Source organism: Cervus canadensis, chromosome 31 (assembly GCF_019320065.1).
Source record: "Cervus canadensis isolate Bull #8, Minnesota chromosome 31, ASM1932006v1, whole genome shotgun sequence".
NCBI classification, from domain to species: Eukaryota; Metazoa; Chordata; class Mammalia; order Artiodactyla; family Cervidae; genus Cervus; species Cervus canadensis.
In genome coordinates this window covers 14,507,115-14,525,417 of record NC_057416.1, presented here as the reverse complement: position 1 = coordinate 14,525,417, position 18,303 = coordinate 14,507,115, and the positions used below count along the sequence as shown (strand labels likewise).

The 18,303-nt window shown below is 38.7% G+C and overlaps 1 protein-coding gene across 3 annotated transcripts in view; it reads left to right on the top strand.

The window, feature by feature from the left end:
- The window catches only part of PDLIM3 (PDZ and LIM domain 3), a 30,847-nt gene that overhangs the window by 1,624 nt on the left and 10,920 nt on the right, over window positions 1-18,303 (top strand). For 2 of the 3 annotated variants that reach the window (XM_043454207.1, XM_043454205.1), the window contains exons 2-4: window positions 8,473-8,624; window positions 9,863-9,947; window positions 17,289-17,356. In XM_043454207.1, the coding sequence (XP_043310142.1) occupies window positions 8,473-8,624; window positions 9,863-9,947; window positions 17,289-17,356 (305 nt within the window). Of the gene's footprint in view, window positions 1-8,472; window positions 8,625-9,862; window positions 9,948-16,732; window positions 16,921-17,288; window positions 17,357-18,303 lie in introns of all 3 variants that reach the window. The other variant, XM_043454206.1, reaches the window with a different exon arrangement.

The window sequence follows — 18,303 nt, the reverse complement described above, 5'->3', positions numbered from 1 at the left end:
ATTTATAAAAGAAGTATCTTGCTATTACTGTGGAACATATCAATATGATTAATCTTATGCTTGAAATGTTCAGTTGTTGACTTTATAAACAGTGTTTATTTCAAAGCAGAACTTAACATTTTGCACTTGACTGCAGGAGCTATCAGTAAATATATTTGATATATTGACAACTATTATTTGGGAAGCCAATTCTGTTTGAATTTTTAACTCATAATTAATTTGTGTCACTCACAGTGACACTTGGTTCAATAACAGTGCCTATGGAACACATATGATTATTTCATTTGACTACAGATTTTCTCTTCAATTAAGGTACCACTTAATTGAAGGTACCACTGCACTGCTTTGTTTTCATCCACTTAATTCATTTCATCCACTTAATTGACCTACAACCTCTTCTTACATCCCACCTTGTACCACAGTTGTTTGAATACATCTGTATCCCAGATTGCACGCTCCCCGCTTAGGGCAACAACCAGCAGATTTAGGGGGCTACTCAATGCCAAGCACAGTGTCTAGTACCTCTTATATTACAGAATAAAAGTAGACACAATATGTGATTAAATCATTCACTTTTGAGATAACTTTATAAATTTATCCTAATTGGTGTACCTTTTATTATTCTAATAGGTGTACACTTTATTATCCAAGTGTACCCAAAGCCATTCACATGGTAGATTCTTGTTCAATAAATGAAAACATAGTCACTTGAATTTTTTTGACTTAATGAACACCTAATTGAGAGTACTTCCACTGAAATTATTAGAATACTAAAAATCATTTGGGAAAAAGACTAGAAGATATGAACATACTTATCAGTATTATAATTAGGTGGCAGAATAATTGTATTAATTTCATAATTTTTATACTGTGTTAAAAGGTAGTGGATGAGGTTGTGTGTGCGTTAGTATACTTTTGCCTGCCATGCACTCTTCTAAGCCTTTCATACCCACTAACTCACTTGAATCTCACAATAATCCTATCAGAGTAATAACAGTACTAGTAATATCCTTTTCTGCAGATGAAGGGAGTGAGGCTTCAAGAGATTTATAACCTGCAGATGACCACAAGTGGTGGGACGGACTTTGATGCAGGTCGACTTGTTTCCAAAGCCTGCATCCTCCAAACACATGAAAGATTCTGCTTATTGTACAGATATTTTCAAAGAGGTATTTTGTGCCATCCAACTCATCACCAGGTCCTATTGATGCTAACTCTTCCAGATCTACCACTTTCCTCTTTTTCTTCCACTGTCTCCACTCAAGATTTAATAAGTTGAAACCTAGCTGTTGTCTCCCTTCTCAATTCACCATGCATATTCTCACCAGCCATCTCTGAGGTGGTTGCTGGTTGATCCAATCTTTCCCACTTTTAAAAGTCCTTCTGTGGCATCCCCAGTTTATAGAGAATAAAAGGTGTGGTTTTTAGCATGACATTCATGGCTTTCACCCTCTCTCTCAGCTCAAGTGTCCAACTTCATTTCCTCCCTCTCTTCTCTCTCCTTTCTTCCTCTCACTCCATAAATATGTAGTGGGGCCCATACTCTGGACCGCTTATGATTTCTCTAACATGGCTTTGCTCTTGCTATCATTTTTCTCCAGAATTCTCTTCCCCACCCAGTCCACCATCCTCTGTGCCTCTGGAAACGCATTCAAATATCCCTCCTCCAGCCTGACTCTGGTAGCCGTCATTTCATCCACTTAAGTATCCTTACATTATTCCTTGTACCACAGTTGTTTGAATACATCTGTATCCCACAGATTGCATGCTGCCCTCTTGGCAACAGCCAGCAAATTTGGCGGAGGGGCGGGGGGGGTTGGCTCTTCAGTGCCAAGCACAGTGTCTAGTACCTCATGTATGTTACAGAGTAAAAATAGACACAATATGAGTCATTAAATTGTTCACTTTTGACATAACTTTATTTTCCTAGTAGGTGCAAGTTGTGTTCTCAGAAATATCCCACAGTAAATAAAAAGGAAAACTTTTATTGTTCATTGATTTGTTTTATGTAAGTTCTTAAGCATGCAAAGAAGTAAAACACCAGTGCCTGTACTGAACACCAGGATAAGTCCCATGAATGAGATATGGTCCTCAAGGCAATCAATCAATTTTTAACCTGCAAGCAATGCCCTCGCTTCCCTTCCTCACACTCTACAAAAGCAGATGATAGCAATGCTACTTAGACAGTGGTCCTCTGCTCCACCCTCTGCTGGGGAGCTTGGTTTACAAAGTAACTCTCTCCATCAGTTGAAATTACAATTCACAAAATTAGGACAAAGGGTCCCCACCCAATAATTGTTTACCGTCCAATTAATCAGCCGGGTAAAACTCTGTGTCATAAAAAAAATTAGAAGTAAGATAAATCAGGGCTTTCCTGATGGCTCAGATGATAAATCAAATACCAGACAATCTCAAAAAAATTTTTGAGCAATTGGTTGTGATCCGATTTGTAGGCAAGTAGTTTCTAGGCAAGGGTGCTCTTTACTTGGTGCAATGTGAATTTAAGTTGCAAATGTTTAGCGTGGGGGAGGGCATTGTTACTGCAAACATTATATACAGCTGGCCTAGGTATTTCACAGAAGTTTAAGGTTCACATCTCTAAATGAGCAGTTTTTCTTTTTCTGGCAAAAGTTTCTAAGGAATCTCTCTCTGTCTTAAATGTTTGGACCACCCAGAAGGTGGATCTATTATCACAGCCAAGTTACAGACAGTTTGTTTTCACAAATGGTCCAGTTTGGAATAAAGCACAGGCTTCTTTTGTGTACATGATGTAAAACGACTGTATACATCTCCTGCCAGTATGTCCCTTCCCACTCACTTCCTCTTCCCTCCTTTGTATACCGAGCACACCCAGGATTGAGATCACTGTGACTGAGAATGCTGTATATGGACCCGGGTACCAACACAGAAAATGTTAGGTTTTAACACAGGATAGTACTTTAATATAAACTATATTTATAATTTGAACTTTTAGAAAGAAATGTTTACAGTTGAATGCAGTCTTGTCCCATGTAGCCCTTGGTATCCTTGAGGAATTGTTTTCAGGACTCCACTGCTCTTTCTTCCCAATTCCCATCGCCCCTCAAGGATACCAAAACCTCAGGATGATCAAGTTTTTTATATAAAATAGTATTTGCACATAACCTAGGTACATCCTCCTGTATACTTTAAATCATCTCTAGGTTACTTATAATACCTAACGTGATGTAAATACTTTGTAAGTAGTTGCCAGCATGTGGCAAATTCAGGTTTTGTTTTTTGGAACTTTTTGGAATTCTTTTTCAAAGATTTTCAACCCTTGGTTGGTTGAATCCTGGATGCAGAACCCATGGATTCGGAGAAGTGACTGTATTTAATTTTGTTCTAACAGAGATGTGTCTACATCTAAGCACTAAGTTCATCTGTTCCTGACATTCATACATCCCACAAGTATCTATCAGGTGCAGAATGTATTGTTTGTGTAAAGCCCTGTGGGGGATACAGTTATAACTTAATGAGTTTCTACCCCTCTGAGAAGTTCATGTATCAGAAGAGACATGTTCACAAACTACCATGATACAACTTGTCCAGGATTCCATGAAAGAAGTATGACCAAAGAGATAGGAGGAGTCAGAGAAGAGAGTACCTGCAGGAGTGGCATTGTGGAGGAGCTTGAGCTACAGAGATAGACAGACTCGTGAGGAATTTCAGATTTTCATTGGATATGTGACCCTAAGCACATTTCTTATACTTTCTGAGTATTCATTTTCTTATCTTAAAAAAGACAAAGACAAATAGTATAACAATGTTATAATATGTAATATGATTATATATTATATATAATACAATTATTATAATTATATAATATATAATAGTATAACACAGTTCTCAAACGTGGCTGCATATTAAACTCGTTCAGATAACTTTTGAAAATATCCATGACCAGTTGCTACTTTCAGAGATTCTGATTGAACTAGAAATGTAGATTGCAGCCAGATGCTGTGGAGGGCTTTCAGGCATTGGAGTTTATTTGTAGGCAGTGGAGAACAACTGGACAACGGGATTTCTCACTATTTAAATCCACACCCCTTCAGTATACACTTGTCTTGCTCCAAACTGTTCCAGTCATTTTTATTCTTAACACAAAAATCCCATCAGGGCCAAGGACTTCCTTCATGTCTCCCACAGTTAACGGGAGCTTATAGATGGTTTACCTGTGATTTAAATTAATTTGTTTTTTTTTTTTCCAAACAGACCCAAGTAATATATTGATATGAAAAATAGGAGTCATCTGAAGGACTTGTTAAAAGCACAAATTCCCTAGTTCCTCTGCTAGAGCTTCTGCTTCATGATTCTAGGCTTCTGGACTGGACTGGAATCTTTATGTTGAGCAAAGACAACCCCCCCCCCCAACCCAGTGATTGTTCTAATCAGACAAGTTTGAAACCATGTGTTCAGTGACTGGCGGCAGTACTGTTTCCAATGATCTCTTGAATGCTTTTGACTTTTGAGACACTAACGAAACTGAATAATAATCCACTGAAAACCTCTTGGCCTCATTTTACCTCTCTCTTCTCCTAGTTTGGGAAAATGTTAAACTATAAGCAGTAACATAAATGAAATGCAAAGTAATAATATAAAGTGACGCTGGGAAATAATAGATTCTTGTGATTAAACAGATCATTTAACTTCCTAAAACCAGTGACCAAGTGACCAATTTAGTGGTAACTTGCTGATCACTAGCCTCACTGAACTTGAGACCCAGGAAGAAGGGAAGATCCTGTTTTTTCCTTCTCTCTCATCCATTCTTTGACATACTTTTTTTCTTTCTTATCAACTCTCACCTTGGAGGTCTCAAAAACCAATGTCCAGGTTGAATGCAAAGTCAGACTCTTGTTCTGACATCACCATCAGCCACCTTTCCTATGCGACTTAATTAAACCACTGGTGACACGGCTCCCACCTTAATGAGAAGCCATAGGTTCCTTAGTCACTTTACCTCCTCTGATGGAAAAAAAGCAGCCTCCTTTGTCCAGCCTGTCTTAGAGTTGTAATGATAGAGTTATTAGAAAGAGTTTTGTAAATGTAATATTTGGGATAAGTATAAGATAGTTATTAACTTCCATATTAACATTGCTAATTACATTTAGTAATGTGTGTGTACTAAGTCACTTCGGTCATATCTGACTCTGTGCGACCCCATGGACTGTAGCCCACCAGGCTCCTCTGTCCATGGGATTCTCCAGACAGGAATACTGGAGTGCATTGCCATGCCCTCCTCCGGGGATCATCCCTACCCAGGGATAGAACCCTCATCTCCTGCAGCTCTTGCATTGCAGGCTGATTCTTTACTGAGCCACTGGAGAAGCCCACGTTTAGTAATATTCAGTATCTAAGTTCAGCACACCAGATGTCTCTGTTTAAAATTTATATAAACAGATATACACCAACCCTACCCTCAGATGTTTACACGCACTGGAATCAGAGCTAAGAAATAATGTTAGGCTTTTCTAAACCAATATTGAGTATTATATGTAAGCCAAATTTAAGTATATTAGAAAAGCTAGGTGAGTCTTTAAAAGCAAACACATTGAGCCATGCTTTCTCATGTTTTAACTCAAAGAAAAGCATTCTGGTCTTAGAAGTTTAAAAATAGACTGTACTGATTTTGATGAACTATAGCTACAGAAAATTAAAAGTTTGAGGTTATTTTTATCTCTACAAGCCACACTGGGGATGGAAACTCTTATTCTTCTAACAGTTGTGTTCTGGGAGAATTTCTAAATGGAAAAATGGCATGCCTCCCAAAAGTTGAGATGTAATAATCTCCAGTTGTCTTCACCCAGGGCCCCATTATCTGTCCCTACTGGAAAATAATCATGATTGCTACAGTGAGATGATCAGAGGCATGAACTGAGTACAATAAACATTTTATTGATGAGACTGAAGATCTAGGACACATGAGAATTTGCTATTTTCTTTTTATGAATGTAAATTTATATGAATTATTCATTTATACAGGGCTTCCCTCATAGCTCAGTTGGTAAGGAATCAGCCTGCAATGCAGGAGACCCTGGTTCGATTCCTGGGTTGGGAAGATCCGCTGGAGAAGGGAAAGGCTACTCACTCCGGTATTCTCGGGCTTCCCTTGTAGCTCAGCTGGCAAAGAATCCTCCTGCAATGTGGGAGACCTGGGTTCAATCCCTGGGTTGGGACGATCCCCTGGAGAAGGAAAAAGCGACCTACTCCAGTATTCTGGGCTGGAGATTTCCATGGACTGTGTAGTCCATGGGATTGCAAAGAGCTGGACATGACTGAGTGACTTTCACTTCACTTCATTCAATTATGTGAATCTTGGATCTCTCTTAGAGCCATGAAGTTAAATTAAATTGATGACTAGATGAAGCAAGTGGAGAAAAAATGACTTAATGACTGATCCTCAGTTAAACATTAGGAATGATCTAATTTATTCCTGGAGCAATTTGAGGTTTCAGTCAAGTTCCACATATTATCCAGGCTTCCTGCATAGCTCAGCTGGTAAAGAATCTGCCTGCAAAGCTGGTGACCTGGGTTTGATTCCTGGGTAGGGAAAACTCCCTGGAAAAGGAAATGGCAACCCACTCCAGTATTACTGCCTGGAGAATCCCATAGACAGAAGAGCCTGGCAGGCTATAGTCCATAAGGTCACAAGAGTCGGACATGACTCAGTGCTATCTTTCTTTTCTTTCCACATATTATCCTACTGTAACCAGTGGGAACTTGAAAAAGGAGCAAAAACAGATTGACATTAATAGCCATCATCTTTGGGTGTGTGAGGACTAGTTCTTTTTGTTTCACAAGCTCTGATTAAATGTCCATTTCATTCATCTTTCAAGTAATTATTTATCAATTCAGAACACTGAGTATACACTGGGAAGCATTAGGAGTATACATAGTATTGTAGACCTCCTCAAGAACTTGAGGTTGGGAAGACACAGTACACAAGTAGATAAACATGCAAGTACAAGTTGTTCATAAAGGGAAAGAACGGGGCGTCACAGTGGAGAACGATGGAGAGGGGCTGGAGACACTCTCCAGAGGTCTGCGGAGGTCTCTTCAGGATGTTTAAGCCTAAACCAAAAGGATGAGAAGGAGCAACAGGGTGATGAGCATGTGGAGCATTTCAGAAAGAAAGAACAGTGCGTGAGAGCCCAGAAGAGGGTGCAAGCTTGGCCTATCCGAGGAGCTCAAAGGAAATCTGACCGGCTGTAGGGCAGTGGATGAAGAGGAGCAGGAGGTTGTGAGATCACACTAGCGAAGTAGCTCAGTGACACCAAGTGAGGACTATTAGTTGTCAATTGGATTTACCCAGAAAAGTCGGAAGTGGGTATAGCAATCAAAAGAATCATTATACTTGCTCCTTGGAAGAATAGCTATGGCGGTGTGATCAGTGGTACAGTTTAATTGAAAGCTGCCATCTTGTTAGTTGTTTTCTACTTATTCCACCTAGTCTTCGTTTATGGAGAAGAGACTGTAAGTGGATACAAACTTCTCTTGTGTCTGTAGTTCCCAGGGGTTCTAGACTCTCGCTGTTTAACTCATACTTGGCCTTTAGCAATTTGTTCACAGTTTTAGCTAAATTCTTCTCAACAGCTCGTACACTTGGCCCCATCTTCCTTCGTGCTCTGGTACAAGTAAGCCCGTGCTTACATCTCGTCTTTCCTTGGAGACTCCCATCTTTCCTTAGATTCCAAGCTAGTTGGTAGCCCTGCAACTTCAGTTCTCTGAAGAGTCTGTGAAAAGTTATAATTTTGCATATTATCTGGCTTCTTGTTAATACAAGAGTGATTCTCTTTCCAGCTTTCTATATCCCACCCAAGTGCATTATAGGGATGCTAAAGCTGTTTCAGTTCAAATATAAAAGCACCCCAAATATATTAATAGTAAAGTTATATTCCCAAATAGAGAGTTGGGGTTGACCAAAGACTCTAAGAAAGCAAATTTTTATTTAAAGCAAAAATATGATTCAAACTGGGAGTCATGGAAGATGTCTTCAAAGAGAATTAGAAATGTCACGATGGAGAAAATGTGGTTACTAAGAAATAGAATTATCTCACGTAACAGGAAAATAGAATACAATTGGCCAATTAAGAGTTAAGCTAGATATAATATTTTCTGCAGGGGACTTCCCAGGTGGCTCAGTGGTAAAGAATCCACCTGCCAATGCAGGATCTGCAGGAGACTCAGGTTTGATTCCTGGGTCTGGAAGATCCCCTGGAGGAGGAAATGGCAACCTACTCCAGTATTCTTGCCTGGGAAACCCCATGGATAGAGGAGCCTGGCAGGCTGCAGTCCATGGGGTCACAAAGAGTCAGACAGGACGGAGCAACTGAGCACAATATTTCCTGCCCAGTGAAGCGTTTAGAATGTTACCAAGGTGAAGTACAAATGTCAGGCACAAAACTCAAGATGCCACAGGGTGTGGATTTTTAGCTATGCGGTGATTTCTTCCAGATCACTCCAGGAAGCAAGGCGGCCGCTGCCAACCTGTGTCCTGGAGATGTCATCCTGGCTATTGATGGCTTCGGGACAGAGTCCATGACTCATGCTGATGCACAGGACAGGATTAAGGCAGCAGGACACCAGCTCTGTCTCAAAATTGACAGGTGATCTTTAATTAATGGTGGTAAAATTTGATCTGTTTTGCAGGAGAACCTGAACCAGAATGATAAATGACTTCATCCTCCCAGTGAGGAAGACTATTGCAGGACCCAGGATTTTAACTGGCTTTTTTGTATGTTGGCCACTTTGGTCTGTCCTTCACTGAGGTCAATCTGGTAGCTGTTAACAAAGGATTTCTAAAAAGAATTCTCCGGAATGTCAGAATGAAAGAGGCCAAAATAATTTTTTTTTTCCTTCACTAACCCAGTTGGTCAGCTGAGAAAATAGTACTGGCCACATAAACACCGAACAGCATGTCTAGCTACACTGCTATTCTAAACATGGTAGAGAATGGAATGGAATTTCCAAAAAGAATCTCCTGCTTGCCAAAATGTGATCCTATTAAAATCTGGTTGCTAATGTCCTCTATGCTATTTTCTGTTTTGTACTGAATTCAGTCCGGAAGAGTCTCACAAGGTATGAGAGGACATGGGCATATAAGGGTTTTTAGACAATGAGAGATTTCTGATCAAAAACAATATTAGGAAATCGAACCTGATCTTTTGCCATCAGACCCAAAATCTGGAACTGAATTGTGAAAAGAATGATTTGTTGCCCTGATTAGCATGTGTGTTTATCCTGCTGCTGTTATATCCACAGTTTCCCTGCTGTGGTCCAGAGGACACAGTCCATCAGCCAGTCTGCCATTTCATGGGGTGAAACTGACTCTGTCCCTGTCTCTGCATCACCTGTGTTCCTGCCAAGCACATAGTTCTGTAGAAGCCACACGACCCCGAGTAGATACATGAGAAGAGTTGGATGGAGCTCACTTCCTTGATGCCAGCAGCAAATCCACCTGGCACATCATTCACTGCCTCCTGTGGTGCCCTACATAGGACAGGAGGGAGGTTGAGGAGATCCAGGGGGATTGCCCTGTGGTCATCTGCAGGGCAGGTTACCAGGATCTCCCTCTCCTGTATGCTTCCCTCATGCACGGCAGACTCACTTTCTCCAGAAACTCTACAGTGTCCTTGCCTTAGTTCAAGTTGCTACAATTGAACACCATAGACTGGTTGGCTTAAGCAACAAATATTTATTTCTCACGGTTATGGAGGCTGGAAATTCAACATCAGGGAGCCAGCATGGTTGGATTTATGGGGTTCACAAATGCAGGAAATTAAAGTGTATTAAAACTAGAAGTCCCATTAGAATTTGGGTTTACGAATTTTATTTTTATTTACAGGGCGGAAGCTCGCTTATGGTCTCCACAGGTAACTGAAGATGGAAAGGCTCATCCTTTCAAAATCAACTTAGAATCAGAACCACAGGTATGAATTTTGGAGTTAAATGATGTTCACATTATGAAGAGAAGTATTCTTAGGTAAATATCTTGTTAAAAGACAAATATGTTTTCATTAGGGAAAAAGAGGCTATATCGATGTACAGTCTGCTTATTTTTTCATTTTTCATGATGGACATCTGCCAAATGACCATGAGGTAACCCAAGAAATTTAAGATGTTAAAACAAAGCAAAACAAAAACAGGGTCGACCATTTGAAACAGGTGTCTCTAATCTAATAGTTATTGTGACCTTCAATTCCTCAAGGTCTTCACCCAACTCTTAGGTTACATCCTTCTTTAATTATCAGTTCAGGCATTCTATAATTAAGTTTACTCTAGGAAGAGAGTTTTGCATTATGTAATCACAATGATATTCTGCCTATGCAGCTGAATTACAAAAGATAAAGGATTTTCCCTTCAGGCAACTCTAATGAGCTAAATTAATCTAATAATCTGATGCTTAGCTGACTGTCTACTTTCAAAATCTCAAAAAAAAAAACCAAAAACCTGAAATTAAACTGACCCCCAGTTGTGCTGTGTGGACAGTGTAATCAAGAAAAGGAACCTCCACTTGGTTAGATGTTCCCCACATTTAGAGAGACAGACAGACATAATTTGAATATTCCCTTTTAAACAGGTATCACTACTAAACTGATTATATCTAATGAAAATGAACTGAAAATGTGTTTATAATTTATGCTTCAGCAAGGTTTCCATTTTCAGGATCATCAACTCCTGAATTTGTCCCTCATGTTTTCCACTTGGGGGCCTAAGCCCCCATTCATTTTATTCTTGGTAAAATACATGGAGAGTACACATTACCTGTGTCTCATAGGGCTTCTAAAGATTGAAATAAAATAAGATAGAAAAATAACTTGGCATATCGAATTGCTCTTAGAGATATTCAGTTAAGTGGGCGCTCTCATTATTACTGAGTGTGTCGCCCCTTCCTGCCAGGCTGCGATCAGAAGGTCTCCTGGCCTTTCCTGACAGTGAGATAGGAGGCTGCCTATGTGACAGAGGCTGATGGTGGCTTAGCCTGGCGTCAGAGGTGGGTGGGTGAATAACACCTGTCATCAACATCTTCTTTGATAAAAGGAAAGGTTGGAAGAAGGAATGAGAGCAAAGTCCTCCAGGCAGAGCGGTCACTTGTGGACAGCCCTTGGCAGTAATGCCCAAACCCACCTGCTTCCTCCAACCCTCATCAACTCATCACTTAGAGGCAACACAGGAAAACAGAGTATGTGGTGCTTTAAAAAACAAAAACAAACAAACAAAAAAGGAAATTTAAGGCTCACATACATACATATATCGACACCCCCTACATATATCGACACCCCCATCTCCTATTATCCCTAGGACAAACTGGATAGAATTCTGAATTTCCTTGATCCATGTAGAGGACACGTCGAAAATTGTACAGCACCCTTATGCACATTTCTATTCAAAATTTCTCCTTATTTTTTAAACCCAATTTCATCGATACTAAAATAAGGGACCAACTACACATGTTTGACCCAAGTACCAAATCCCCAGTGATCCCTGATCATGTTGGAGCACCCATTCAGGCACATGGATGATTCGGCAAGTATGGATTTTATTAAGCACAGGGTAAGCTGAGAGCTTGCTGCGAGCCTGTGTTTCTCTATCATCTCCCCAGAATTGGCGCTTGTCTGACCTTTATTCTTTACTGCAGATCCATGAGTTTTAATTTATGACTATGGTTATTCAAAGACTTAATTTTAAAAGATAATCGAAATGTTAAATACTCTGGCCTCTTGTCAATCATTTGTTAGCACATGTGTCCTGCATTTTGGGGTCAGACAATATAAATATTTATGATACTACACATGAGGAAAAGATAAAGAATGAGATAGTTTTTATTAAAAAAAAAAAAAGGTGAAGACTGAGTTAAGGGCTACAGAAGTCAGTCAGATGGAGCCTTTGAACATTCCATTAGACTGAGTCATGACTAACTTCTTACTTGCACCCTCTCTCTAAGAGGCTGGTGTTTGAAGGGCTCAGAGATAAGGACCATTTCTGTTCTTCCCCTAAAGGACCAAAATATTCCTACTCCTTATGACCCTCAGCCAGATTTCTGCATAACTTGGCACTTCAGGAAAGACCTTCCCTACAAAATATAGCTAAATTTCAGCATAACCTTTGCTATCTAAAAGTTCCATAGCACAAACTGGAACAAAATGTAGCAATAAATATCAAACAGTGAACTTAACTTGTAGACTGAGACTGAAGAACTGGCTAAACTGTGCTTATGTTTGTATTCTTTTTTTTTAATTAACACAAAGCTATGCAAAGAAATATCTTGCAAACAGATATCTTTTCTTTACCCAAATGAGAACTCTACAAATAAAGCAACCCCTTCTGAACAACAAAGGTGTGTCAGTCTGAAAAACAAATGCCAGTAAGTCTTTAAAATGCCATTGTATATGAATGGTAAAAAGTTGCGTTTGAGTGATATAATAGTTGAGTTCTTGTTTCTCAACCCAAGTCAGACTTCTGTTGTAAGTTATGTTACCTTTGCTATTGAACTAAAATACTATTTTTCATTTTAAAGGCAATATATATTAACTGGGTTGGGGGGAACCATGACACCCTACCATGCAAGTGCAGCCACAAATAATAAAATGTTAGTGTATTTGTTTTTCCAGCTTTTTCCCCTAGGAATAGGCTTAAGCTCTGGGGACTTTTTCTTACACAATTATAGTAATAAATGATACTAAATTTTAACATCTAGATTTTTTTCATTTTTCCATGCTATTATTAAATAGCTAAGTTTTTATTTTATGAATTTAGACTCCAATCTTAGGCTTAAAAGAAACCTTAGAGGTTGTTTAGATCAACCCCTGGCCAGTGGATAAACTCCTTCTAGACAATCCTGAACATGCCTATGAACAGATGGGTGCATTTTTCTGTATAAAGCATAGAAAAAGACAAAAGGTATGTGTTAGAGTTCTTTGTCCTTCTTCAAAGGTTACATTCTCCAATAAGGCATTACCCTCATCTTTGTTTAATATTAGCTGAACTATTCAAAATTATAATGTAGTTATCACAAGACAGGAAAGATGCTTTTCAGAAATAAAAATGCTGTTTTCTAAATGAGCAAAGACTGCATCCTTTCCATAAAAGGTTTGACAATAAAAACATACTATCTGCACAGTCAAGGGTACAGAAGTAGGCTTGAAGTAGGCTTGAAGCTGTCATATTTTCATGAAATAACTTTATTCTGCAATGTTTTGGTAACTGGATGGCAGCCTGCCCAAAACAAGTTTTCATAAAATCCTCATTTCCCCAAACTCCTCCCCAGTGACTTATGGGAGAACACTTGAAACAGATCACTGAAGTAAAACTATGAGTGGTTTTGTTTTTCATTTAATGGGTGAGCATGAGGATGGGACAGGGATTGTTGATCAATTTCAACCATGATAAAATATAATCATTTACTAAGTGTACCTTGATTTGAGCACTTGATATTGTTTGTTTCCTAATTTTGCCACCTGTTTTTCTTATAAGTAGCTCTGCATACTGTCACACATGTATCAGACATGTTGTGTCAAAGCTGGTTATTGCCTCAGTTCTCAGACCAAATATTTATTCAAGTAAGAAACGGAAAGGTGAACTCTCTTTGAATGACATCTCTGAGGTCATTTCAAGGACTGGGGAGATTGCTGACAAGAGCTGCATTCTCCCAGTGTCAGCAGATCTCTGTTAAGTTACTTAGCTTTAACTCTGGCAACTCTAGCATTTCATTAATTCAAAATATTATTCTTTAATATGAGATCCTACCATTTAATATTGAAAAATCTGATTAATCATAATAATTACTTATTGAGTTCCTAAGAGATAAGAATCATTTAGATGCTTTTGTCTGGGTAGAAGAAACACAAGAGCTGGACTATATTAACTGATAAAATTTTTTATCAGTTAAAATTTTTATTTTAAAATAAATAAACTGAATATTATAAATATTAATAAGTAAATTAAATAAATAAATAAAATAAAATAAACTGATAAAATTTTATCAGTTAAAATTTAGATAAAATTTTTACAGTATTTTTCCATTACTAATGATTTTCCAGGAAAATATAAAAAGGAATTAAAGTAGAATAGCAAGCTTCTAATTGGTCTTGTCTTTTGATTCTGTTTGACCATCAACAGTGATGTAAGACTTGGATGGAATGTTGCCTCTCTGTGCCATATTCAAATTTTTTGTTTACCTTTAGTGTATATACTTCACTGTGCTTTTTTGGAATAACTCTAGCAGCCCATAAACTAATGCTTTGCAAAGCCTGAATACAAATGTTTGAAGCCTGTATTATAAACACTTCATTTTAGGATCTGAGTAAAAAAAGAGAGGGTTTTATTGTTTCATTTTAACAAATTATACTTTTGCGACATTTGCAATATATAACTAAAACCGAAAATGGCAAAAAAAAAGGTTGGAGCTAATTAACTTATGTGCTGCTTTTTGAAGTACTACTAGGGGCTATTATTGCACAAATATTTTCAGAGAAGATGCCTCATTTATAGGACAATTGCCATCCATGTTTGTTTATCATTTTAAGACTAAGAAGAAATAAGGGTAGAGATTTTGTTTCCTCATAAAGCCATCACATTATGTTATCTAATTTTTGTAAAATCAGTATTACATACCAAGATCTTTCAGGCATATCACTCTCACTTTAAAAAAAAAAAGCTAAATTCCACAAAGCTTGAGTCCTTCAGTACTTCTTTATACACTCTTTTAATTAACCTGAAAGATTTACAATACACCAAAACTAAATTAGGCAATTAGCCTTCTGTCTTCTTTCATATCCAAAGTAACAAAGGCTTGAATCATGTCCATTGTCATTATTTACAATTATTTCCCATTTACTTTTTTTCATTCCATAATAACAGCTAATCATAATGGTTAATCATAAAACACAGCCAATCCAAATTCATTATTAAATCAGTCAAAGCAATCAGATGGTACCACTATATTAATCTTTGCACACATTTTCACATGTTCTGGGATTCAGCACTTTTCTAAAGCCATATTTAATTGTTTCAATAATGCTGCTCTCTCATATCAGCAACGACATTGTCACTCAACCAACTCCTAGGCAGTGAGCCTGGAGATTAAAGATTGAACCAATAAGATATGAGTCAAGTCAATCATACTATAGAATCACAGACCTTCTTTTCAAGTTCAGGAGGCTATTAAAATATGCTGTCCAAAGTAGTTGAGAGAAAAGCTCCTATTCACCACATTACAGATTTTCGGGTACCATGAGACTTGGGGCAGTTGGAGTCAAAGACTCTGTTAGGGCTAGTATTTGAAGCTGCACCCCATTTGCCTTGTCATAGCGACTTTGTAAGTGGGCTTTTTCCAATAGGCCTAAATGGGAGAACAGGGAGTGTATGTGATGACTGCCTGCTCAAGAGAACCAAGAAGAAGCATTGTTCTGGTTGGGTCCCTAAAGTAAGTTGTTGGCATTCCCTGAAATCCACGCAAAACTGTGGTTGCACCCCCTAAGAAAGGAACACAAGCTATTTTCTAAAAAGCACACTCCCACATCTTACTCATCTATAATCAGAAGGGAAAAATGACACAAGAATATTACTAGATGTTTTTGGTTTTTAAATCAAAATAGTCTCCATTAACATTTCAAGTAATCATAAATGTTTGTACTATTTGAGATCTCTGTGAAACACTGGTGGAACACTGGTGGTGAAGTCACAAAAGGAAAGGAGGCTGATGTGAATGTGTGAGTGAAAATAATGTAAAGACTGATCTTAACTAATTCTGCCAAATGAGAAGGTTTGAACGAGAATCAGCTTGTTTGTATTTTAGCATTTGTTTTTGGTTTTCTTCTGTTGCTTTGAAGAAGAAAAAGTTTAATGACTTGACAAAATTATCAATCTGTATAAAAATTGGAAAACTTGATTCCTACATTGAAAGATAATAACAGAGTTTCAGATCATTCAGGCATGTTTCAAACTCAGAGTTTTGGATGGAAGTTTATTCCTTTTCCCTGAGCAATAAAGTAAAAGTGCTTCTGTAAATCACCTACATTCACTGTCTCTGAATTGCTGACTTAAGTCTTTCTTCAACTAAAGTAAACATGAACCCACAACATGAAATCAGCACAATAAAAAGGGAGAGTTTTCTATAATGTTTTCCCTGCTTTCATAATGGAAGTCCTTTAATTTCTATCATTTTTTCAAATTTAAGGTTATATCTTAATGCAAATTAAGAATTTTGTTTGTTGTAGGAATTAAGAAAAAAGACTTGATTAGTTAAAATGATGCAGGACAGTTATTCATAAATGCTCACTCCCTTTCTGATTGCATTAGTCTCCCATTTCCTAAAATGGTGGAAATGTTAAGAGAAATCTTATCTAAGTTCTACTTAAGAAAATGTTATGTAGAATCATTTTTCTAAGCCCCAGATCTCATTTTTGAGACAAAATTTCTGGATTGAAATGAGTCCTATGAGACTTTCTTAGATGAAGTCAATAGTGAGCAGACAAATGGTTCAATATTCACATTATTTTATACTTCAAATAATATCAGTTTCTTTGCACTTAACGTATGGTGACGTTCACAGCACATATGAAGCTCATGGCAAGTGTAATCCTCCTTTAACCCTGCCGTTAATCTCGTAGTGGATAAAGAAGCCTTGATTAACAAGAGCGATGCTGTTGGTTTGCGCGCTAACGGCTTTGTTGTGCGTTCTGTGGCTTTGTGTATTCTGTCTGCCATTGTACAGGAGTTCAAACCCATTGGTGCCGCGCATAACAGAAGGGCCCAGCCTTTTGTTGCAGCAGCAAACATTGATGACAAAAGACAGGTAGTGAGCGCTTCCTATAACTCACCCATTGGGCTCTATTCAACCAGCAATATACAAGATGCGCTTCACGGGCAGCTGCGGGGGCTCATTCCTAGTTCACCTCAAAAGTAAGTATTCCACTTGGTTTCTGGCTGCCATGTTCTCAATGGTGATAGTAAGGCTTCTCTTCCTTTCGAAAGTCCAGCTCTTGCTGTTTGATTTTTACTTTCCTGAAGGCACGGATCAGATTTTTCTTTTAAAGACAAGCATCTAGAACATGGTTCTAGGGTCCAGTCTGCCAGTTCCTGAACATTTAGTGAATAGACGGTTGAGAGGAAGAAATCGCTCTGGCTCCATCATCACCCTTCTTAGTCATGTCAATATCTGGTGATAAATAATCCTTTCTGTACAGTTATTGTGCATTTAATTTTGTCTAAAATATATATATATCTATTAATCCTCCACTGAGGGGCTTTCTAACCCTTTGTTTTTACAGGATGTGAACTACTTTGAACACAAGCACAATGTTCGGCCCAAACCTTTCATAATCCCAGGCCGAAGCAGGTCATAAGCTTTAAGATGGTGAAGTTTGGAGTGCATGCCTCTTTAATAAATCCTACTAATCACCAAGATACATAACTCTTAGGTGTTTGGAGTGACTTTTCTCTTTTTTGAAGCTTACTGCAAAAGCAAAAGAAACAAATTCTACCTAGCGGAGACTAGCAGCCAACTAACCTCCATTTCTGAGAGTAAATGTTGACAAGATTGTAGAGCTGTGAAATATTATGCAATCGCTGTGTGTATTTATAACTGATACCCCTGCTGCTCTGAGAATCCCATCCAGAACACAGTGACCTCTGAGGTTAGCAGACATACCCTGTCCCAGGACAGGATGGCCCAGTCAGCAGGAACAAACATGAAAACCAGCCCCCAGTCAGGAGTTAAGGTAGCAGGTGAGGCAAACGTGGAAAGGCTGGTGCAGCTTTCTGTGTTTGACGGACTCCATTCATCCCATCTCAGCACCTCATTTCTCACTGTGTCATCAGAGCCCGCTGGGTCATCCCACTCATTCTAACTCTTACATAAAAATAAATTTGCATTCTTATGGATACTTGTATGGCTTCCCTGGTGGCTCAGCCGGTAAAGAACCTCCCTGCAATGCAGGAGACCTGGGTTCGGTCCCTGGGTCGGGAAGATCCCCTGGAGAAGGGATAAGCTACCCACCCCACTATTCTTGGTCTTCCCTGATGGCTCAGATGGTAATGAGTCTGCCTGCAATGCTGGAGACCTGGGCTCAATCTCTGAGTTGGGAAGATCCATTGGAGGAGGGAACGGCTACCCACTCCAGTATTCTGGCCTGGAGAATTCCATGAACAAAGGAGCCTGGCGGGCTGTAGTCTATGGGATCACAGAGAGTCGGACACAACTGAGCAACTTTCACACATGGATACTTGTGTGGCTTCCCTGGTGGCTCAGATGGTGAAGAACCTGCCTGCAATGCAGGAGACCTG